The sequence below is a fragment of the Seriola aureovittata genome, chromosome 12 (genome assembly GCF_021018895.1).
Source record: "Seriola aureovittata isolate HTS-2021-v1 ecotype China chromosome 12, ASM2101889v1, whole genome shotgun sequence".
Classification (NCBI taxonomy): domain Eukaryota; kingdom Metazoa; phylum Chordata; class Actinopteri; order Carangiformes; family Carangidae; genus Seriola; species Seriola aureovittata.
In genome coordinates this window covers 5,934,460-5,959,960 of record NC_079375.1, presented here as the reverse complement: position 1 = coordinate 5,959,960, position 25,501 = coordinate 5,934,460, and the positions used below count along the sequence as shown (strand labels likewise).

General features: G+C 41.1%; 1 protein-coding gene across 2 annotated transcripts in view; it reads left to right on the top strand.

The window, feature by feature from the left end:
* LOC130178819 (zinc finger E-box-binding homeobox 1-like) overlaps positions 1–25,501 on the top strand; it is a 64,439-nt gene that overhangs the window by 19,626 nt on the left and 19,312 nt on the right. For both annotated transcript variants that reach the window (XM_056391322.1, XM_056391323.1), the window contains exon 2: positions 24,229–24,408. In XM_056391322.1, coding sequence (XP_056247297.1) covers positions 24,229–24,408 — 180 coding nt within the window. The remainder of the gene's footprint in view (positions 1–24,228; positions 24,409–25,501) is intronic.

Here is a 25,501-nt window from a genome sequence, read left to right as displayed (position 1 = left end):
AATCATTGTGTTATGAATGGTTTTTAAGGCTGTGGCAGGCAGGGTGAATCGAGTGAGTAGAGAGAGTGTTCTGCGTGATTAAAGACTTAATAGGTGAACCTGAGTGGCATTTTCAGTGCGATAAGCCCAACCTGTGTTGTAGGGAAGGTCAGTAGAGATGGTATTAACACACACGGCAGAAATCCACAGATGTGTTTCTCTGAACTTTGTGTTTTAACTTTCAGAAAAGAGAATGTTTTTCCTCTGTAGTTTCATTCGATAGTTTTACACTGGGCAGCCTCTGATGAAGGAGGCTTGATGGAGGCTTGATGGAGAGGATATTAACCTTATTGCACCTAGAAGAGATCAACCCCACCCCCACTTGCAGTGTAGAGTGACAGGAAAGATGGAAGACAGAGAAAGGGGGTTGGGCCATGTGTTAAAGGTCATAAGGCAGTGCTGAACCCACAGCGTCCACTGAGCAGCCTGGATAGATCCCGTCTCTCACTTTGTTTTGTAATATTGTCCAATCTAATACCTGACTGATGCCCGCTGGAGAAATCCTCCTTTTGCACGTGGAGGTCACAGGTCAAGTTCAGCTGCATAACAACCACTCAGGGACAAGAAGGGATATCCTGTCAAGGACACTTTCGCGGGTCAGGTGGTTGAACACAGCTGTTTGGTTTTAAGAGCAGTGTCCTCCCACAATGTCACTCCACTGTCCAACAATGGCCCTGCAAAGTGGCCCTGAAACTAGAGCTGCACTATAGCCTTGGGCTGCAATGATTAATTATATTAATAATGAATCTACCAATTGTTTTCTTGGTTGATGAATTAAGTAATTGTTGGGTCTATATTAGATTAGTCAAACCAATGAAAAATAATTGCCATCATTAAATCATTTTTCAGGCACAAATGCCTGACTTCCCCCACTTCCAGCATCTCCTCCTCTGTGAGGATAGTCGTATGTGACAGTGAATGAATATCTTTGGATTGTAGTCCCAAAAATAAGGAACTTAATACCATCATCTTGGGCTTCGGGAAATGTTTAAAGGCAGTGTTTTAGTATTTTCTCAGATTTTATAGACCAAATGAATGATCAAGAAAGGATTTGACAGATTTATAAAATATAATGATAGAATATAATGAAAATATCGATAGATCGATAGATAGAAAATAAATCCAACATTGACATTGGTTGTTTCATCTGACCAGCAGTCCAAAGCCCAAACATATTCAGTCAACTATCCTCACATTTAATAAGAGAGAACCGGTGCATTTTCGTAATTTTTGCCTTAAATTTTGACTCAAATCATGTGTCATTTATCAAACTTGTTGCAGATTAATCTGCTTTCTTTCAATCAATTCAACTCCACTGAAATCATGTAGTCTAAATATCAATGCCTGTGCTGCCACCTTTTCTTTGTTGCGGTTGCTTCTAATGCTCAGTGGTATTTGATAATACAGACAATTAGCTCATCTGTCCTTTTTTCAGGTATTATAAGAATCACAATCACTTGAATGACTGAGTACAATGAGTGGGAAGGTAATTTGTCTGGGAGAGGTTGTACTCACAGATGACATTGTGCATACAGAGAGAGATAACACGACCCAGAGTGTATACAGCGTATATATAACATATGCTAGAGAGTAGTGATTAGTAGTGATTTGGGTGGTTGACTTTGAAAAACCAGTGCATGGTGTTCAACATGGAGCAGTTTTACCTCCACTGTGGTTCTGCTCACACAAAAATGCAGCAAAAATATCACATTTATTTGATTAAAACCCTGCTGAGAGTTTGATATCGCACATAATATTCAGCAACTAATTACATGGTTGTTCTGGTTCATGTTTCATTTTCTCATCTCTTATACAAGCACAAGGCATTGTGTCACATTGCTGTACAAATTTTTAAATCCAAGTTAAGTTTACTGAGCACACAAGCTCAGCAGCTACAGCCCAGTTCACATTCATCCAGATGGACACGTTCAGACCTGAAAGTACCCAGTGTAATCACAGTCTTCTGCTTTCTTCCACTCACTGGAGAAGCTGACAAAAGTTTTCTGAGGAAGTTTAAGATTTTTTTGTAAACAACTATGTATCTTCTGTTAAGTGGTCTGCAGATAGACCTATGTTTTTCACTGCTTTGGGATTGACATCCACTTCAGTAATGAACGGATCTCTGAATCTTCTTTGAAATAATGAAGTATGACAACCTGTTGACAGCCAGTGATTGAAAAGTTCCACCTGATTATATAAGACTGTTGCTTGTAGTGCGAATGCATGTGTAAGACTCCTACACCCCACAATATCTGGAAAACCACTGTGCAGTGAAATGAGTGGGTCAAATACTAATACTGGGCATCCACAGCACAGTGATGACCCAGATTTTTTTTTTTTTTAAAGTATATTTTTTTGGGCTTTTATGCCTTTAATGGACAGCACAGTGGAGAGTGACAGGAAACGGGGAGGCAGAGAGAGAGGGGGAATGACATGCAGTGAAAGGCCGTCCGATGCGGGATTCGAACCGGGGCCGACTGCAGCGAGGACTGTAGCCTCTACACATGGGGCGCCTGCTTAAACCACTACGCTACACGACGCCCCGTGATGACCCAGATTTGCTCCCACCAGTATCTGTCACTCCAGGAAAACAACAAAAGACCCTCAGCGGCTGCAAATACAAATAAATCCCCCAGCACCTTCGACGCTTTATAAAAGTGTCATCTGCTGCATGTCTGCCTGTTTTGTTGTTTGTTTTGCCGATCACAAGGTGCACAGCGCAGCGTCTGTGTACGGCAGGTAAAGTGTCACGTAGGCACATTTCACAGGAATCCGGGGCTGGATAATAAGATGGTTAAAGCACTTCCTGCTCCAGATGTGCACCAGGTCTGACAGATGACGGAGACTCAGGAGCTGTTTGTTTATGTTTTTTTTTTTGTTTATAGTGGCAGTTCAAGCATTTAGCTCACGTGCATACCCTGATTGATCTGGGTTATGTTGAAAGAGCAAAATAAATCTGTATTCATGAATCAACTAAAGCAGAAAACAGGCTGGTGTGATATAATCTGAAACAGAATCAGTTTGTTTTGTAAGTGGAACAAACCTACGTGAATTTTTCTCTCTGATAATAGAGATCAGGCCTCTGTGCTGTCCAATAAACCTGAGGACAGGGAACTGACCAAAAAATTTGCATTTAACGGCCAGTATCAATAAATACATTGATTGTCAGTGAATTATGTCATCTTTGTTTTTCATTTTAGAAGCAAAAGGGCTACAGATTTGCTGTTTCCAGCTTCTTAAATATGAGTTTTCTTTTGCTTAACTGAGTACCTTTGAAATTTGGACTCTTGGTCGGGCAATACAAAACGCTGTTGTTATCTTGGAAGCTGTAATTGGCATTTTTATCACCATTTTATAGACTAAACAATTAATCAAGAAAATAATCTGCCAATAGATTTTTGCATTTTCCACTGAGCACTGGCAGAACACATCCCATTTTATTCAGTTTGTAGTCAAGGTCACCTACTCAATAATTTTGAGAACATTGACAGGGAAATTTTATATTAGGCCTTTTAAATGAAGAGACTATTTCTAGATTATTTCCATAAATACAAAACAAAATGTGCAAACAAAATATAACGGCTTTTCACATTTTTATTTAACTGTAATCAGAGAAGAACATGAATCATGTTGGAGGCTGATATCTGGTACTACATTAAATACAGTATTGGCAGATACATATATCAGTCTAGCTCTGGCAGGTACTTGAAGACAATGTGATGACAGTACAAGACTCACTGTCAGGGGAGAACTGCATAGTTCATAAAGTCTAAATTGCTTTAATTGTTTTTTTGAAGCACTTGCGCTCTCTGGCTCAGTGGGTGGTAGCTGGTGAGTTGAATTTGGTTATTGTGGTGGGAGCAATAAATGAGGAACACTTTGTTTGTATATTAACACTAGAACCTTTATTCCTATACAGTATGTCCCTGTGATGTGATGGTTTTTCTTTATACCTGAAATTGTCATTTGTTGGTTAAAAGTATAGTAATTCTTTGAGACAGCGCGTGGGAGGTTTCCAGCACATTGTGGCAGACGAATCGGCCGCTCAGGCTGGAGTACAAAACCTCATGTAATGCTCACTGTGTAAATTGTGTCTGCGCTGATGCCACGAGGAAAGATTCCCCTGCATCTGCTGCTGGATAAACTGATTTATATTCAAATGACTGGATTCAGGAGCAGCTCCAGCTCGACAGTATCCATTGTTGCATCTCACCCACGTGCTAGCTGCCGTGCTTTCTTCTCGTCCTCCAGTTTGTCATGTGGTTAAAGGCCATGTGGTCAGAGCCCCCACCCCCACCTCAGCACAGTGACCTGTTCTGCCTCCTCCTCCTCCTCCTCCTCCTCCTCCTCCTCCTCCTCATCCTCCTCCTCCTCCTCTTCATGTGGTGGCCTCTCCATGCTTTGTCACTGCTCGTTCCCAGCCAATGGGCGCTAGCGGCTGGGTAGCGACCTTTCCGACCTCTTTAGCGCTGCTTGGCGTAGCGAGGCGCTGGGCTTGGCTGCACTCTCTCCTCTCTGGCCTCTGGTCTTACACTGAAACATGGCTGCTCACTGTGGGGGGTGGCAGAGGCTGCGGGTGACCATCAGCATGGTGGTTACCAGCTGCACCTCATGTCCTTCTTCTCTGAACAGAATCAGCATTGATGTGCATTAATGGCATTTGATATCAAGGCACATTTTAAGGTGGGAAGTTACCACGAGTCAGATGGTTGCAGGATCAAAATCTTTGTCATGTTGTGGCTCCTTTGCATTAAAACCCAATTAGACTGGTAAAAGACTACAGGTGGCATCCTTCAGTACCAAAAGTTAACTTCCTGCCATAAACAAAACTACATAGATGGCAACAGATTTACTATAAACAGTGTGGGTGATTTATGTGTATGTATGGATTACTTGAGTACAATCAGAAATTGCTGAGGCTCAGATAACTTCATTTGGAAACTGCTGAACACTAAGAAACAAAAGAAATGCTTCACCACAGATCAAGATAGATATGAATATGAGAAGAGACGGAAATTAATCTCTATTTTGTTATGAATTAAAGAAATATAGGCCCATACATTGGACCTTGGTGGAAGGATACGTTTGTCTTTATTTTGTATTTGTGTCCTGCTGTGAACGACACCTTTGGAGCCCCTACAGAACTGCTCGGAAAGAATCGACCCCACTGCCTAAAAAGAAAAGGTCTTGTGAGCGCCTCGTTAATCATATGTATTGATCTGATGGTTAGGATTAGCGTTTTGGCATTACATATAAGGAAATGTGTTACAAAGTAAAAAAAAAATAAAAATCACAGCTGTGAACCAGATTTAAATATTTGACTCACCCCAGAAAACCTTTCATTCCCAGATGTCCCTTACCAATACTAATGATGTCTGAACAGGGCTTCTCTCTGCACCATCTAAAGTGTGCGAGCAGCATAAAACAAATTTTGCAGTGTGGTGCAGTGTGGTCTTGCTCCAATATTCCTTGACCCTCTCATGCTCCGGTTGCCAGATCTGATCTGCACTGAGGCATAATTAGCCGGAGCTCTGAAACAGTGTTTTCAGTAAACGCATGGAAGGGTCCTTCAAGACTGAGGGCCAACTGACGGATATCTGATTGTACAGTCCTATGTGATTGTGTCCGTGTGTACGGTCTTGTATCCTTCAGTGTGTTGGCCACACTTGTGATGTGTGTTTCAGAGATGCAGTCCTCAGGGTGAGTCAGGCAGTCCAGTAAAGTAAGGTTGAGAGTAGCAGAGAGGTGAGAGACTCACAGCTCTGCAGAGAGAACAAAGCGAAACAACAAGAGGCAGGAAACAAAGTGTAGAAGTATTACCACACATTGTTGCTTGTTATCACCTGTTCTCTGTTAGTTTTTCTCTCCAAAATCCTTTAGTGCCTCAAGCTCCGAGTACATTTTATCCTAAAAGCTGTGGTCACATTTGAATTCACTTCAAAAAATTGTAATCATATTTCACACTCAGACAGGATGTGACACCCCCACAGGCACAGGTTGTAGTTTGTGAGTGACAGTAAGTAAGATACAAGCCTGTTATGAGCTAAACATAGTTGGCATGTTACCGCAGCATGTTTAACAACCCATTTGTCATCATGTGATTTAATGCAAACTCTATTCATAAGCCTTATTTGGCTGGTATATGAAACGTGCTGACGGGACAGAACCACAGATGTCTCACAGTAAGTGTGTGCTTTTTAACAAGTGATAGAAGTTCTTAGTTGTTTTACGCCTTTTAACAGGGAAGTTTTCTCTCAACATGTCAAAATAAAAGTTAACCGCGCTACACTATACCTTAAGGTCGGCAGAATCTTGCCTAAAAGGGCTCCGACTTTAAAACTGTTACAGCAAGGAGGAGGAACAGGAAAATGAGTGCTGAGCAGCTTTCCATGAGGAACCTGTTTACTGAAGGTCATTTGACGCATCCACTGCACTCTATTTGTGCCCATAATGAAATCAGAGTCACATGTAGGTGGATGTATGGATAATATATAGTCTGTCATGAGCCTCTGCACTGTGAGAAACACACACACACACACACCCACACACACACCTTCATTTAGCAAGCCAAGAAGATTTAATGTCTTAGTCTCGACTCTCATGTCTGCCAAAGTGGAGACCTGCATAAAAATGGAATTACAAAAAGGGAGAAGAAAGGAAAGTGCTAGTATAGTAGTTTTTCTTGGCGCTCTGTCTCTCTCACACACACACACATAGACACACCTCTCTCTCTTCTCTCTCTCTGTGTCTCTGTGTAACAGCTGGGCTTCTTAGGTAAATTGAATCAGTCGCTCCCTGGTCGGTCAGGCTCTTGTGTGGCCCCTGGCATGGAAACTCAAGCTATCATATTGATTTTCGCTCCCTCCCAGTCCACCTCCCCCTTATTCTGCCCGGTGTCTCACAGCTGGTCTGACTAGTCGACTGAATCCAGCAGAGTTGAAAGCCGGGGAGGCCGGTAAATGGCTGCTGCCTGCTGGACCCGCCAGAGCCACAGCTCATCACCATGTCTGGCTCATGTATGGATTCTGTCACCAGCGGTGCTTCTAATAAGTCTGTGCAGTCAGTCAGTCTCTCTGTGACTGTGACAGTGGCTGTTACACTGTATATGTGAGTGTCTTCTGGGACTAGAGCTTATGTAACCTTTCGAGTCTTTTATCCCCACGGGTCTGCTTCAGAGACTAGAAGAAAACGGGGTCAGTCCAGCTCCGGTTAATCGCTTATTCTTGGCGAGGCAGCCTTGAGACAGCACGCACACACACACATACACACACACACGCACACGCACGCACACACACACACACACACACACACACACACACACACACAGAGACACACGCGCACACACATACACACGAATCTCCTTGAGCTATTTTCTGCCTGACTTCAGGTCCTGCCCTCAAACCTGTCCTCCATCTAAGCTTTCAGACTCAGAAGGCTATTAAAGAGATATTTCACCAAAATCCAGCCTCTTGTTCCCCAGGCTGTTTGTCAAACTGCAGGGAAGCAGGTCAGACAGGCAGGCAGACTACATCACTGTGATTAGCCTGCTAGCCTCTTACTCCTGGGTGACTGATGTTACACCAGCACAGAGCCCATCAGCTACTGTGTTTGTCCTAAATAGTATTTTGAAGGTGTCCTGGGACTTAAATACAGCATCAGTGGTGGGAGTGGTCCACAGTGATGTACATGTACTGACTCAGTGTCTCAGTGTCATTAGAGCTGTGTTCATGCTGAGTCTTCTGTGTTAAATCAGAATCTTTTTATAGGAAAAATTCCCAACTAAGTGTAAATCCTTTTTTTGTTTGGTGGTGTTGTGTTGTATGTGTTTCTTTGTCATATATGATATGATGTCATATATGTAACCTGAGTATCTTGAACTGTTTGTCTGTCAAAACAAGACACGCTGACAACACATTTCATAAAAGGTGTCACATTTTCCACCACTTCACACCAAATTTAAGCATTTTATGCCTTTGTCACAATTTTTTGTATTTTTTTGAGCAGCCTCTTGTTTCATAAACAATTTTTTTGAAATATCATATGAGGTATCTTCCAGCGAACAGGAAGCCTTTTTTCTTTCTTCACTGTATCCAAGGGAAATTCATTAGAATTTTAGAAAAGCTAATTTCCTGTATTTCATATCATTTTTAACTGAATATCTCAGGGTTTTGTTCTGTTTTCTTTGCTAATTTGTGACACTTTTTAGACTAAATGATCATAAATAAAAACAAAGACAATGAAAATGTCAGGCTTCTGCTCTAAAATTTGTAAAAGAATATAGATGTAATTTGGAAGGTGTGATGTTGTCCTCAGCCATCTCATTAACTTTGACCTTGTCAGTGTTTGTCTGCAGCTCCACTCCGATCACTGACTTAATTGACACACAGGAGATAAAACCCAGTGAGTTCAGAGTACAAACAGTAACTGTACACAATAAATGCCTGATAGATTACTGTATAAAAGCCTTTAATCCAGGAGTGGAGCTGGTATTGATGGCCTTTTTGGCAGAGGAGATTAGTGCATGTGTGTGTGTTTGCCTCCTGATGCGGCAGATTAATGCATGTACTGTAGTATTAAATTAAATTTAAGCTAGAGCATGAGCTCTCCTGTGTAGCTGCTGTGGTGAGGGAAGATGGGAAACGCCCTGCCAGAGAGGTTGTATGAGTGAAGACGAGTATGTGTTGTAGAGAGCTTGAGTGTGTGTAAGTAGGAAGAGAGAGTGAGTGTGCATATATATGTGAGTGGGAGGGAGGTTATGAGTGAGTATGACAGTGCAGGTTATCTGATTGACAGCCTGCCTGCCTCATCCCTCACACACCTCTCACACACACAGACACACACACTCTTACTGACAGGCTGCAGGGTGTTAGGTACTTGTTGTCTTGAAGTGAGTACTTCTGTTTTTCCTCCCATGCATTTAAAAAGACCTGGACCAGCAGGGAGTTTCCACCAGTGGCCCGCTGATAGCACTGATGCTCTTCTCGTTTCCTAGATGTGAATCAGCAGCGAGCAGGTGACAAATGAGGAAGAAATCGCTCCATTAGGCCAGAGAACAGTTACAGACCTACAGCCACGGCTCTGTGACTCTGTCGGTGTTTCTCTCTGTCATACTTTGTCATGTCAAGTGTCATACTATTGACACTGGTTAATTATTAATTATTATAATAATATTATTAATCTGTATTAAAAAAAAGATACTAGTGCTTAGTTTTGGTATCAAAACTAAAAGCATAATTTTTTCAGTACAGTAGTGTGACAAATAAAAACACTTTTCTTCAAAACCAGTCTTTTCCTTTAGAAAAACTTTATTTTTAAGGAGTTTTGGCCTGTGACATAAAAGTATTCCATGTTGTTTTGCACTTGATCAAACGTTTGTTTTGTGAGTCATTTTGTTCTCCTCTGATTGTTGTTTTGTTTGTTGATGCGTAGCTCTGCAACTGCCAATCACATTTCGACAAGGATTGAGGAAATTCTCCACTGCATTGGAAAGCTAATGTCAAGTGAGATGTTTGCTCATGTTTGGACATGAACCAATGCAATGTGGTGGATTTGTGTTTGAGCTGACACAGACCTCATTTAGCAAATTGGTTATTGGCCATGAAGGGACTGATCCACGTTAAATGGAATCTCTTTGTCATTGTTATGATAAAATTCAGTGTTTCCACAATCAGTTGCATTGATTAAGTCATGATGAGCTCAGGTTTTAGTGCCTCCACATTTTTACCTTACCTTACCTTACCTTACCTATCTTTACCTTTGTATATCACAGGTTTTAAATATGAGAAACAGAGTACTGGTATTAGATCAGTACTCAGTATCGATAAAGGAATAGTTTGACTGGTGCTTTCCTAATTTTTAAATCAAAGAAGGAGCAACTTGTTCTTTAGGTGTTGTTGTGTTATTTGTTGTGCTGTCTGCAGTTAAATGTAACTTTATTTATTCACGTTGTAACATGCATCCAAGTTCCCCAGTTTCCCTTTTATCACCATCAACCATGAAAGCTGTAGGTATAATATGTCAGGCCTTTAACATCTGTCTTGTGACACACCGCTTTTAAGTGTAATCTACAGAGTAGGCAGATTAAGTCATTGTAGTGTAAGAATTACAAAAAAAAAAGTGAGAAAAAAGCTTGTTGCGTCCCTTAATCACTGATGTTTGCAGTGGAAGCTGATCTGTTTTTAACCCAGAGTAGAGCTGAGAGCGGAGGACAGGGTTGAGAGGTGAAGGTAGGAGGAGGGAAGGTATTAACGTAAACAGGAAGTGACCACTCACCATTTTTACCCCCCACTTCCCCATATGTCATTTCCTGTATGTGGAGGTCTGCTTACTGTAAGTTTGCTCTGGTTAGACCGACAGAGGGAGAATCTACACTACATGTCACTGAGCCAGATGTGTGTGTGTGTGTATGTGTGTCTGTGTGTGAAGAGAGAGATGTGACATGTTGTGTTATACATGACGAGGTTCGGCTGTGATGTGTTGATATGTAGGTCAAAGCTGTGTTTATACTTTGCGTCTGTATATATTGTATGTGTGGGAGTAAATTCCTAATAGCACGGAGTTAGCATGTGACCCAGTTGTTGTCAGAGAGAGTTAAATCCTGCTGAACGTACATTTGTCACACACACACAAACAGTGCATGGAGTATACGTGTGTGTGTGTGTGTGTGCATTTTGTCAGGCAGGCAGCGGTAAGTCAGTGTGGCAGGTGAATGTCAAAAATGCATGTAGCTGTTGGATCACTTTTTACGAACACAGGCTCAGTGGGACTTGGAGAAACTGCAAAACCAACTCTGCCTTTCACCGTGGAACTCTATTCACAAAAGCTCAGTTTCTTTTGTCTTGCGTCACCTCTTGTGGGGTCAGAGGTCAGAGTGCAGGTTGCACGCAGAGAAATGCCCTGGAACTGGCAGCTTCAATAACTTTAAACTTTTCAGTTGAAAAAAAAATAATTAAAGCTCTGTCAGTAATGTTTTTTTGAATAAACAGATATATTTTCATAATTGAACAATTTGACCTGAAGATTATTTAAGCTTAACAACAAGCTTTAGTAGAGACCTGTCAATCAATGTGTGTATGTGATACCAGGTTCCAATCCTGTGTTTTGAAATGTGGTGGCAGAGCTTCCCGCCTCTTTACATTTAGGTCACAGATTGTGCCTTTACATATGGATTTTCAACATTAGTATTTTCATGATTAAATGCATGGCTGCTTTGAGCAATGTGGCCACTTTCACTTCAATACAGGGCAGGTTTAAATAGGACAGCATCCTGTCTGCTTTACCCAAAACAAATGGGCTTAATGGACTTAGTTTGTAGTTTTAGTATGTTCAAACAGAAAGAGTCAGATTTGAGAAATATTAAACATTGCATTTGCTCTCTGACATCTGCAGTCACTCACTGTCATGTCGGTTGGGTGGATTCCTGTTACCTTGAACATTGCAACATTCATACGAGAAGTAACAGTGCTCTAGAAATGTGTTGAACAGAGAATATGAACTGGTTTCATTCTGACTTGACTCTGAGGTTATATAGAAACTGAGAACTTCACGTGAACAGAAAAAAAAATGTTTATTGTTGTTATCTAACAACTTCCATACCTATAAAATAAAACGTTTTACCTGTTTTCAGCCGCCCGATACTTTACATTAGGGTGGCAGATTTGTCCTTTTATAATGTTTGCCCACCTGGTTTACCACAGAGCACCTATCAGAGTGAAGCAGTGCTGTACTATGACTTCTTATATTGTAATACTGATGGCCTTTTTTGTTTGTTAAGTGGCTGATAATGATTCGTGGAGCTTTGCATTTCCTGACTTTAATATCTGCAGTAGATCTAGACTGATGAATTGGTCAGATGTATCAGCTGACAATAGCTTATTGCAGATATATCTGTATAGGTGAATATGTCAACCAATAAGTGACAAGACGTTGTAGCAGGGAATTGAAAAACTAGGTTTGAGAATCAGTGTCTCTATTACATAGTGTGTCCACCAGAGCGCACCGACAAGTTTATTTATCAGTTGTAATATGTCCCATTTGATGTGTGTCTTGGTCACAATTTAAAAAAGGGGATCTATATCAATATTGCTTGTTTGTTCATGATAAAAATCATTGCTGTTATGCGAATATAATGATAATGAGGATGTACTCCTAAATATCAGTATCGGCCTCAAAAGTCTTATCGTTCGGTTTATAATCTACAGTGGTTCATCTGAGGCTGTATACATTTCAATCAAAGTTGCATCATTAGTGTTCCCTATTCTGGCTGATCTGTGAAGCTTTCTATGAAAAGGGCAAAATAGGAAATGATTTAATGTTGGTGAGGCCAGCTTTTGATAAACATAGCTCTCGCTCACTGCTGTTTAGAAGACAATTTGGATTTATTTCTTTATGGTTTGTTTGACTTTAACAGAGAAAAGAAAAGATCTGACACCAGAATTAGATTTTTGATATCTCTAGAGTTACTGTACCTCTTCAACTAAAAGCCACACTTTAAAGAAACTAATGAGACAGGAGGATTTTTATATAAAGCGCTTGCCCTCAAGCAGCCCCTGTGCATACCTCCTTACCCATTAGTGTTTATATGAGTCACTGATGAACTTTATTTGATTAGACGTCTGATTTGACTGCAGAGGTGCTGTGGTTTTTCTAGGCAGCTGTAACAGGGCTGAGCTCAGAGCTGGGAGTGTTATGTAATACCCCTGTGTGCTGCCACCCCCCATAGAGCATGAATCATTACACACACACATACACACACACACACACACACACACACACACACACACACAAATACAGAATGTAAAAGTGTATACATCACTAACCTGATGCATATTATCAGTTTCAAGATGGACATCTTTTAATAATAGCACATGTTTATGACACTGATGCAGTGGGCTCAGCGTACTTGCATCAAGTTAAAGATGAAACTCCAATAGAGAGACTAATAATTATTCAGTATAGGAATCATTATTATATTGTCAGAGTGGCCTTTAGCAAATCCTCAAATCCTTTCCTCTCTGACCTCTGACCCTTCTAGTGAAATACACATTAGAGCTGAAATGAAATCAACATTCTCTGGCAGCTGCGCCTCTCTGTCACATACTATTGTAAAGTGAGTATATTTAGGTTTTGGTGACACATCTGAATATGTCACCTTGGACAAATAACTGATTCACCCCTAAAATGAATCAAGTGGGATTAAACAGAGTGTGTCCTGTTGTAGTTAAAGCACCCCAGGAAATGGTATTAACACAGCTCATATCAGTCACACTTCACCCTTTTAACACTTAACACTTTTGCACACACAGACTTTAGCAGTGATGTCAGTAGTTTCTCAGGTATAGCGTCGTCTTGTGAGTCACAGCCCAGTCAGCGACACTTACAGTAAACAGCAGTTTTGGGAAGATGACATCAGCCACAGCGTTGTACCACCTATCACCTGTAAGTCCCCTAATAACATCTGGGAAGTTTGCAAATGATGTAAGAGTCACTTTAGGCCTGTACCCTGTTTTTACGGGCAGCTGGTGACAAAGTAGTTTCATTTTTGAATGTGATATCCACCATTAGGAAACATTCAAATGCACTCTGAGAAAATGATGGCTGGCATGACAGCAAAGCGTAATATAGCGACTATTAAAGTTATGAGTCATCTTAAAGGGACCTTGATATATCCCTCTATGTTTCTCTCTGGCTCTTGTATGTTTAATGTAGACATGAAATTTAGATTTTGTTTGAGTGGTTGAGTTTAAAGTCACTGCTTTTCCAAATATTGCATGCTTTTTAAACTACATCCTCTAGTTTGATGGCAGAAACTGGTGCAGTGGGCCGAGCAATTGAGCACTAACAGAATCTCCTGGTTCTTGACATGATATATCATCTCCATTCCACTGACTTACTGACCAGCAGCTCTATGCTCAGGTGTTGATGGATCTCAGTGATTAGCTGAAACTTTTCTGATCTGAAACAACAGTGATGTTACCTCTGATGAAGATGCTTGTAATCAGCAGTGTGTTTGGCAGGCACAGGGACACCCCACGCAGATTGCTATTTTTAACCTGCTTTTGGTTCATTAATATAGATTCACTGATATGTATCATCAGTCAATAACTGTTTTAGCTGTTGATAAAGTGTGGCATTGATGCAGCCAAAGTAGATACCTAAATCATAAAAAAGAGTAAACAGTTCCTGTTTTTAGGATCTCCCCTCACATAACTATGAGAATCTTATTTTGAAATTTTTCAATGTGTGACTGCACCACCCACATTTACTTAATACAAATTAAGTCATACTGAACCCTTTGCTCTGACACTGCAATGTGAATTTCAGGTAGTTTCTCTCCCCTGTCCCTCCAAAGCGAAATGAAACTTTTAAGATCAATTGCTGACACTTGACTCTCATGGCGGTGTGTGCTAAAAGGTCTACCTTGTAAAAGAGGATCTGTAATCTCAGTGGGACTAACCTAGATTCATGATGATTCCCTCACACAGACTCACTCGAAGAGGGAAAAGCAGGTCGTCAGTCTGTTAAATGAACTCCTTTGGTCTCCTGCCGAAGCTAAATGATACATGGAATACCAAGAATATGTTGCTGTTTTTCATGCAACTGTTTATTTGTCTTATATGATCAGGTATAAAACAGACGACACAAACAGGAAAGGACATGAAAAAATTAAAAGTGTTGGCTGCCATCTTCAGTATATTAATTGATCAGGTGCTTCCGATTTGTTGGTTCATGTTTTTTTCATATTTTTTGTTTTTATAAGCATTCCACATTATTACTGTTCTATTCTCTTCATTACACCTTATCTACAAATTGGAGAAATGTAGTGACAGTTCAGCTCAGCTGCCCCACACCACACTCCTGTATGTGACTTATGTTTCATATTTTAATGTCTTTGTTCATCGTCTGGGGTGTGAAAACATCAGATTTCCACACAGTCAGAGAAAGTTAAAGTTGTCGTCTCGGTCACGGCTCAGTTAGGAAATCCTCTGCGCTGTGCAGAACCCGTCCCGCAGCACTGTTGACTGTATGTTTTGTGGCTTTTTCATTTTAAGATGAGACTGAGTTTGTTAAGTTTCAAGTCTGCCACTCTGTTGCTCTGTGTACTGTGAGGCAGCTAAAAAAAAGTGCAATGTGGTGACTCAAAATGCAAGTCGACGTGGGGTCTCCTCGCATCGACTCATCGACTGCTAAATCAATACCAAACATGAAGCTAGAGCCAAGAGGAGATTAGCTTAGCATACAGACTGGATCAGCGGGAAATAGCTAGCTTGTCTCTATTTGATATAGCCTACATATTATGATTGGCCAGTGAGGCCATTCATGAGCATGCTCTGCACACCCTGAATGATACAGAGAGGGCCGGTAAAGAGACAAGTCAGTGCCCTTAGCACAGCTCTACCATGAAGTAAGATTTTATCTATTTCAAACGGTAAAAAAAGAAAAGAAAATCAATATGTGGCGGTCGATGTCAATATTTTGGTGAGCTGCCACAAATAAATCAATATATGGGAAACAATAAAGTACAAGCCCCTCCTATGTCCTATTAAAAGTCCTAGTCATCTCTCTCAGTGTAGGTTTCAGGCCTTGTACAGGGGACGGGCATTCTTACTGTTCTCTGCTGAAAAAGAGAGAGAGAGAGAGAGGTCTGATGGGGTCTGATTGAGCACCTGGGCCGAGCAGGAAGCAGCTGGAGAGTCCTGATTACTCTGGACACACACACACACACACACACACACACACACACACACAGTCCTTAGACACGTTGGACTTCAGTGTCTTTCCAGGGTGAATTATAAAGATTCTCTGAACAGTTATTAATCACACACATTCACATAAAGGTTGTCTGTCTCCCTCTCATGCTTTCACTGTAACTCACACACACACACACACACACACACGCACACATAAATGTATATATGAAGATACACGTGGCAGATGCTCTGTCTCTTTGGGAGGATGAGGGGGATGGGGGTGGGGGTTGGGGGGTCCCTGGTCTTTGGCTTACATTTCTGGCTGCAACCAGAGGGGCTTTCCTGCGTGCGTGTGTGTGTGTGCGTGTGTGTGTGTGTGTGTGTGTGTGTGTGTGTGTGTGTGTGTGTGTGTGTGTGTGTGTGTGTGTGTGTGTATGTGTGTATGTGGAGCTGGAGCATTTATAGCTCTGCAGTGTGTGTGCTTATCCAGAGGTTGTTGGTGGTTGTATTAAAGCAAGGTGGGGATGGAAACACGGTGTGGTGTGCCAGGGAAATAAGCAACCACACCCCTCCTCTCCTGTCTGTGAGGATGACGCAGCCTCAGTCTTACCTCATGATGGTGACTTTTAACAGACACCTCAAGAATATGACTCAGTGCTTCACAGTTAACATCTTCCAGTCCTGTAATGAGGCTGCTTTTACTCTGTTGTAGCCTTTTTTTTAACCTGGAAGACACTCAAAAGTGTGTAGCATGTCAGCTCAGATAAATAACATAAACAAAAAAAACCATCGCAGAGCAGAGTTTTAGAATATTTTGGTGTCTGTGCTGCATTTTGCATTTGATAGTAGATCAAAACGAGAATACTGTTTCTCTGCTATAGCTAAAACTGTTCAAATCTGCTGGAGAAATCATCACTTCAAACTTAGTTTTGTTTGCCATTTTCCTATTATTTTCTCTGTCAATTATTTTGTCTAAGCAAATCCTGACATTTTAAAACTGGAACCAGCAAACGTTACTTTTGTTAATAACGATTAATGAATTAAATCGATTAATTGTTGCAGCTCTAAATTTAAGCTCTAACAATACCATAGGCTTCAGAGACTTTTTAACTCAACTGTGATCTCAGTTGTTTATAGAAAGTGTCAAGTAAATGTTAATGGATTGATTGGCCAATTGATAAGTATCAAGGAAAAAATGTCAAACATCTGATTGTGGCAGGTATTTTTTCTATATTCAAATGTTATAATTGAAAAAGAATAAATTAGATGAATTAATAATTAAATTATTTGAAGTCTTAGTAAATACATTTTTATATTAAAAAAATCTGGGCATGTCATCTTTAAGAGGACAACATAAGCTGGCTGTCAAGAAACAAGAAAATGTGTGACTGTCCCTTTAAGGGGGCTGACTGTGCAGCTGCTCAGCATGTTAAAGTCTGGTCACATCTAGTAGCAGACAGACAGCTTTAGTGATGTACACTCCTCTGTTTGGTCTGACACACACACACACACACACACACACACACACACACACACACACAGTGGGGTAATTGTCTGTTAGAGGCTTGGCAGAGGTCCCATCCTGCACAGCTGCACTAGGTCAATACACACACACACAGACGCACGCGCGTGCGCGTACACACACATTGCGGGCAAACTCGTTGCGGTCATGTCATACAGTCTAATGTTTTGTTCACACGTCTTTCTTTAGGACTTTTCAATAATGGATCATAAATAAAAGAGTTGACTCGTTTTCATTCATGCACAGTACAATGAGTGTTTGTTCAGCTGTCGGAGGAAATCATCAAGTCTTTAGTTAATGATTGATTGTGATGAGTTGGTCACTATTTATTGGTTTTCTCGCACCGATCAGTTTAAAAAGATGCCAGGCCAAGTTGATTGATGTTTGTAGTCATACTGGAGAGGAGGCTCTGGAGATGGTGATGTCAGTTCTTGTGAATTCACCACTGTGGTCTGGACTGAACTTGACATGATTTTGCATGAAATTTTCTACAGATATTCATATTTCCTGATGATGAATCCCACTGACCTCTGACCTTTTTTTCTAGTGCCACCATGAGGTTTGCATTTGTGGCTTTTAGCCTCTTGATGTATTGCATTGTAGTGTATGATCCCTCAACATTTCATTTAGCACCATCATGAGGTCAGAAAATATAATGTGTCTAAAGCTAATGGCATTCCCATCACCCTCAGCTGTGCTTTGTGTTTCATGCCACTTATCTAATGCTAACCTGCTGAAGGTGAACCTCATTAGCATTATACCTGCTCACTATCAGCATATTAGCAGTGTCATTGTGAGCATGTTAGCATCTGACAGAGCCTGTAGACTCTTAGGTATGTCATTAAGGTCAATATAATCCTGATGTATTGTATCTGCAGACTGATACAGACTGATATGCTATTTTTAGCCAGCCCATCCTCACTCTCCCTCCCCCTCTCCCCACACTGCAGATCAGCTGACCTTTGACCCAGATACCAGGCCATGTGGCCCAGTCAGGGTTGTGTTGTGGTGTGTCAGACACACATGATTTCTCCTGCAGGGTCCTGTGTCCTGAAGTGGGTCTGGCTCACTGATGCCAGCACTGCAGAAGTCAGATGCTTTGTTGCTTGCTCAGTGAACGGCTGCTGCTCTATGCTGTAACTGTTTATAGAATCTATTTATTTCCTCCTCTTTCAGTTATTCGAAGTTAAAAGGAAGAAACCATATGAGCAGTTCAGTGCAGGATATTTGCAGCAGAGAAGCATGAACAGGGAATGCTCATTTACAGAAGGATATTTAGACTTTTTCTCTGCTGAGCATACTTAGATTTGTTTTTAGTTTTATGTTTTATTTTTGACCGTGTTGATTGAGGTGACTGTTGCTTATCAGTGATGCTGCTTCCTTGTTATGGTCTTATTGCAATTTCTTTTTTATTTCAGTATGACTACCTCATTAAATGAAGGTTGGATCAAATTAAGTCAGATGAGGCAGACAGGATATTATGAATTCCATCCTCTGACTTATTGCTCTCACCCTCTCTGTACCGTTTCCTTTGTTTTAATTGAAGGAAAACTTCACCCTGCAAGAAGAGAGCTGTTGGCAGTGCACCTTACAATTGAAGCACAGTTTGCTTACGTGGGGGTTTTGTGTTTGTAACGGGCTTAATTGGGGCTGCGTAATTAATTGAAATATAAACAAAATCGCAATATGGCAAAGTGCATTGTCCAAATCGCAGGAGCTGCAGTTTTTTTGGTAAAAGGTAAAATGTGTCACATTGTTGTATATTCTTAGCACCATCTAGTTGTGGTGCTACAGAGATGCTCCGGCCTTCAAACCATATTGTCCAGACGTAAAGGAACATGTTTGTTTGGTCCAACAAAAATCACATCACTATTATTTCTTTCAGTGAAATGAAATACAAAAACGACCATTCCAACTGAAATTGCCTATCACAATATCTGCCAAACTAACTGCAATATGATTTTTCTTATCCCTAGTCTTAATGTAAACAAAGTAGGCTTATGCAATATTATATGCAATATTTTTTCATCATACCGGGAAAATAGTTTTTCATTTTTTCGTCTGCTCTGGTGCAGAGTCTGACGCTCTATTCACGGCTTTGCTTATTGTACATTATACCTTGGCCTATGACAAATAAAACTTTGAACTGCTCTTTAGTGGCAGCATCTCTCAAACCTGAAACATAAAATACAATAATATACGATATCGTACATCAAAATATTTTCCCATATGTACTCCAGATGTGTCTTGGTATCAGTTATGTCTGAAAATGAATGAGGTAACTCCATCTACTCCTGGAGTTAACATATTTGTAACCATAATTCACTCAAAAATGAAGTGAATACAAGGTGGTTTAGAAGTTCAGGCTTTAAATTAGTTTGCACTCCTCAGTTATGTTTTCATTACACCTTGTATCGCCTCTTTTCTGAGCTACTTCAGTTTTGAGAAGTACAATATACATAACATTTATCTTTGTTGTCTTATCAGTGGTTTGAAATGCTGGGCCAAGCCTGCTTTGAGTTTAGTGTCAGCAAGTGATGTTTTATGACAGAATTCAGATGTGAAGTGGCAGAAATCCTATCAGTAAAGAAACATTAGTTCAGAGTAATAATGAAGGGCCCTGTTATGAAACAGCTTCTTAATCAGAGAGATGGATGACAGGAAGGGAGGAATGCTATCGTCTAGACTTCCCTCTTCCTCTCTCTTCGCTGGCCTCTCCTCTTTACAGACCTCCAGATGGAGGATTAACAGTTCACTTGACGCATTTCATGATGATGTGGACAGGTCTCTCTCTTTCCAACACAATGACTATCTGACTTAACACACACACACACACACACGCACACACACACACACACACACACACAAGTCATGTGTATGACTTGTGTCTGTATGTAGTTATGTTTGCATCACACATGTTGGGATGCAGTCATTGTCTTTTTGTCTTTTCTACCCTGCTAACTTCTGCCCCCTGTCTGTTGTCATGGTAACTACAGTCTGACCGGGAAGCGAAAGCACAGTATAGCAGAAATTCTGATTTTCTGGATTATTTGTAGTCAGGATGTGCTGCTCTCATCCTGTTTATCTTTAAGATTCCTTCAGAACATTTGTTGGACTTGAGATGTAAATTATTCAGAAAAACTGATATTTGAGTCACAGCAGGCCACGTTTGTTTCTAAAAGCTGTGCTGCTGAGACGTAACCATCTATAATACCCAGAAATCCTGAATCTAATGTCATTAAACCACACACAGCGTGCTCATGTCTTCTAACCTGATCAGTCTGTAATTGAATCCAAACAAAACAAGAGAGGAGACAGATCTAATGTTGCTGAGTTCAGGTTTCTCAGGACAGAGCGCTGGTTCACTGTTTTACACAGTTTGTGTTTTTAGGCTTGTAAGATGGTTGTACGTCTACTTGAAAATCTTGCTGAGTGCATTTTAAATGAACATTGACAAGATCTATTCATCTGCGTGATGCACATTTTTAAGCACCAAGCTTATACCAATTTCACAAAACAACAAGAAAATGAAATGTCACTCCCATCAGCCTCAGTGATTCTTTTTTAATAGAAAAAGAGAATACTATCTGACTGAAGAGACTCATCATAACAATGTAGACATGAAGATGAGTTTATCTGTGCTATTTTACAGGGAACAGAGACCCTGTTCTTTGCACCATCTTAAGGGTTATTGCAAAGATTTCTGGGAAAACAGAAAGATATTCAAATCAGTCTCCATACTCCAGATACAGCACATTGACAATCTCCAAAAAGCTTCAAATTAAGTGATGGAATGAACACAGACTATGCGAGTATGGCTCCGAAGCTTTTACTTACAGCCTTCTCCAGTATTCTGTGTTATCTGGAGCTCAGTTGATTGCCGTTCCCTCCAGCCAGCACTGTTAAGAATAACTCACCAGTTTGCAACAGGCGGCCTCTGGTGTGTAGAAGAGACACAAGCCGTTTATCTGAAAGTATAGACCTTTCTATTATTGGAACTCGCCTCAAGCCTGTCTGGTTATTTTGTCTGAATGAAGGGAGTCACAGTTTGTTGATTTTCAAGAACTGGCCGCCTGCACTAAGGGTGTGTTCGGGCCGACCGCCTCGCATATAGGTATTAACTTCACTGCATCTGCATGTGGCCGAACCACAGAGGTTCATTTAGGTTACAATTTAGCTTTTTGGTCACACAGTATACAACCTGTTAAATATTGATGCTCAGTTTACGTCAAGTGAATATAATGTGTAACTCTAACAGACACACAAGAATGTAAAACTTCTGTCTCTCAGGACAGTCAAGGCCCAGAGGGCAGATGTTACACACCCTAGATGACGTCCATGTGAACAGGGGCTATCAATCTCTGCATGATCATCTGTAACTGATCATTTGCAAAACAAATTGAACTTGTTGCGCAGGGAAACAGCACTTTTTAGTGCTTATCTTTGTTTTTGTTTTGGTTGACTGCAGAGTTGATTGATTAGTTGATTGACAAACAATAATTTCATTATCAAAATAGTTGCCAATTGATTGTCTAAGTAAATAAATGTGAATATTTGCTGGATTTCTTGTCTTCTACTGAAAATCTTTGGATTTTAAACACCAGGTTGGACAAAACAAGGTCGGATGGACATTTATCAATTAATAATTAAAGATAATCATTAGTTCCAGCATCAGTTAACTGAGATAAACAACAATTCTTTCACAGTAGACACATGTAGGATATGATTTTGTGGAAATATTGCTGTACTGAGCTGGAAAATGAGCCGTGGTCTTTAACACACACACACATCCAAGGATTGAAAACATCAACCAGTAAAAGCTGTAAATCACATTTTTATTCATCTGACACAAAATGAAACGACAAAATAGAACTGCTGCATGTATAAACCGCATACTCCTCTCTTTTGCTCCACTCCATGACTCGCCCAGCCTCTTACATCGATCCAGACGTGCATCGATCCAACCCCCACCCTCCCCCACCCACATGCACACTCACACACAGACACACACAAATTTTTGCATTCTGAGCTCCAGTCATCTGTCTGGAGCAGTGACAAAGTCGTCTGCAGATAGCACCACCTCTCCTCTAAGCGTGTGTGTGTGTGTGTGTTTGTAGAAGCAGTTTGTGCGCAGGGTGTGTCACAGATGTAGGTGGGTTACAGAAGGTGCAGAAGGTGTGCGTCATCTGATCTGCAGCATGTGCACGCAAGGGTGTGTCAGTGGTTAACGGCGCTACCTGAAATAGCTTCCCATTTCATGCAGAGGTGCAGAACTACACACATGCCGAGCTTGTTCTGTGGTTTGAGACCTGTGTGTGTGTGTGTGTGTGTGTGTGTGTGTGTGTGTGTGTGTGTGTGTGTGTGTGTGTACACCTGTCACCTATGAACAATCGGCCTGGGCTTTCCTCCTCATTAGGCATCTTCAGCATCTTCGCCAAGATCTACAGCTTCCCTGCAGAGAGCATACACACACACACACACACACACACACACACACACTTTTGTTCACTCACATACATATATACATTTATGCTCACATACAGTCATAAGAACACACATGCTGACAGTGAAAAGGCAATTATACTACCTACAGCATAGCACTCATCATCACTTAAATCCCCATACACCCTCACGTCTGCAACACCTACAACTTTTCTGCTAAACACACACACACAAACACAAACACTCGTCCTCTAAATTCATTCACACCAGTCCAGTTGATCCATATTTCACCCTGAGCCTCCATTAAGCAGCAGTACCCCACAGACAAACTCAGTGACTGCAGCACAGTGTAAAATAGATTTGCTCTCCCAGGCTGATAAACAGGTGATTATTTTTCCCCGTGGCTGTGGTTTCTCCTTTTTTATGTCTTCTCTGTGTAAAATGAAGAGAGGGAAAATTGTGTGTACCTCAAGTCAGAGACTGATTGAGGTGATGTGAGGAAGACTATCCTCTGCACAGTTTTGGAGCAGTGATGATAGCAGTGGATCTGGATTGGGAGGTGGATGGAGTTAACATCAGTTTGGTAGTTAACTGAGTTTTGAGAGTTGTCAGGATGAGAGAACATGCAATTTCATATTGAAATATTACACTGGAGGAACGTTTTCTGTGAGTTTACTACACAACATTTCTCTCCTCTGAAAAGCTGAAAAGCTCTTTTGAACTAGAACTATCAGCTTTCATTTTATGTTTTTATCCTTCGTTTTTTGGAAGAATTGCAGTTTCCTTTCTCTTCCTTACTAGTTATATTGATTTATCTTCAATATGAAAATACAGGAGATCCAACATTAGCAGGTACACTGTATTTTTCACTGGCCCATAGTCCTCGTCCTGTTGGTTAGCAGTGATATGTATATGCTTGGAGCACAGGTGCCGGGGCCACCTGTGCTCCATCTTGAGGAAATTACCATAAACTGACAGGAACATTATGTCTGCCATATTTCACCCATTTTTACAATAAATTTGCAGTAGATGATTTAAGGTTTGCATGACCTGTGTTGTATTTTAGCAAAAGAATTTCCTCAACATATTTTTCCACTTGGCTTCAGTTTGGAGAGGAAGATCACACATACCTTTTTTTTTTTTTTTTTTTTTTTTTAAATTGAAGCTCACACAAACTAGCAACATAACCTGTCAATAAAGTATGATTCTACACTGTTGTGCAGTTTAGGGTTAAGGCTTCTCATTCCAGAGGTGCTGTCTACACTAGAAAGAACAGTGAGAGAGAACAGTGAGGACTCGCTCCTACAGAGGGACATAGCAAACCCTTTTCCTTCCATGTAGACAGATGCTGGTCACTCTGATGTCATTTTTGGCAATCAGCAATTCCATTTAAAGCCCTCTTCTCTGCCTCCCAGGTGTAAATTACAGCAGCAGGGTGCTCCTCAGCCCTGGGTGTCTGAACACATGTGCTAAAAGTTGTACTTGCTAAAATCTTGGTACACATTAGATCAACATTTCTTTTTCTCTTCACTGCAGTGACAAACTTCAACAATGGCTTGGAGGCCAGTTCAGACTCTGACGATGAGGACAAGCTACACATTGTGGAGGAGGACAGCCTGCAGGAGCCTGAGGTCGCTGACGCTGATGGGACCACGCCGCAGGACAGCCACGACGCCGCCACGACAGTATTACCCCACAACGGCTCCTGGAACGGAGGTGAGATGCCACCACAGAAACACGATCATATCAGTGTCAGTGTGTAGGTTTTCATTCAAGCCAGGATCTGTGCAAAAGTAAATGTAGGTCAGCCATTCCCTGACTTCAGACTGGTCCTTTAACACTGAGCTTCTTATTGTCTGTTCTTCCTGGGAGTCTTTGCTGAGCATGTTTGCTCTTTCTCAGCAGTGCCCTCTTTCAGGTCCACACAGTAACACACACATTCCTAACTGGGAGCTTCCCAGTGCACCCACACAAGCTGTCTCCTCACAGCTCTGCTTCAGACAGGGAGATAAGTTAAACTTTTACCCAGCTGCACCTTGCACCTAATAGTTGAGGGAAGTTAGAGTGTGATCCACTTTAATTGCACAGATGCTGCTTTTGGGACATTCAGGCCAATAATCAGACAGCGATAGCCAATAATTTGTACTTAAATGTCCACATGTTCAGCATTATTCATCTCTGTCATGGCTGTAAGTAAATCTTACAAGGTACATTAATATTGGAAAGAGTGAGCCGTGTGTGTGTACATCTTTATATGGTCATGTGTTGGCTCCTCTGTTTCAGGAGATACATTAGAACAGGTGGTGAGACTAATTATCCATGCAACTGTTATCAAGTGCAACCAGACCAGGACAGAAGCAGACTTATGTTCACTGTGTTGGCTGAGGGTTATTGTGCAACAGTCCTACACAAACTAAAGCACATACACAGGGCATTTTTTAAATAACGTGACAGCAAGATGCCCCGGGATAAAAACACATAGACTAAGCTTTCTGCTGCCAGTGTTGTTGTGTAGAAGAGCTGGAGTCAGCTGAACACGATCACAGCTCAGTTTGTCATGCTGAGGGGTTTGTCTGTGTAATCTCCAGCTCTCACATCCAACAGACCTGGATAAACCCCATATATTCCCTGAAAGACCACCACTCCATTTAATAATGCAGTTCTCTGCCGCGGGTCAGTTCTTCATAGGCAGCTTGTGCTGCGCCGTGTTTGTGAAAATCCCTGTCAGTACCAGTCATATGACAGGCACCCCCATCTCCTCAGCTCAGTCAGACACTCCAAGATTAATCTCACTTCATTTTTAATTTTT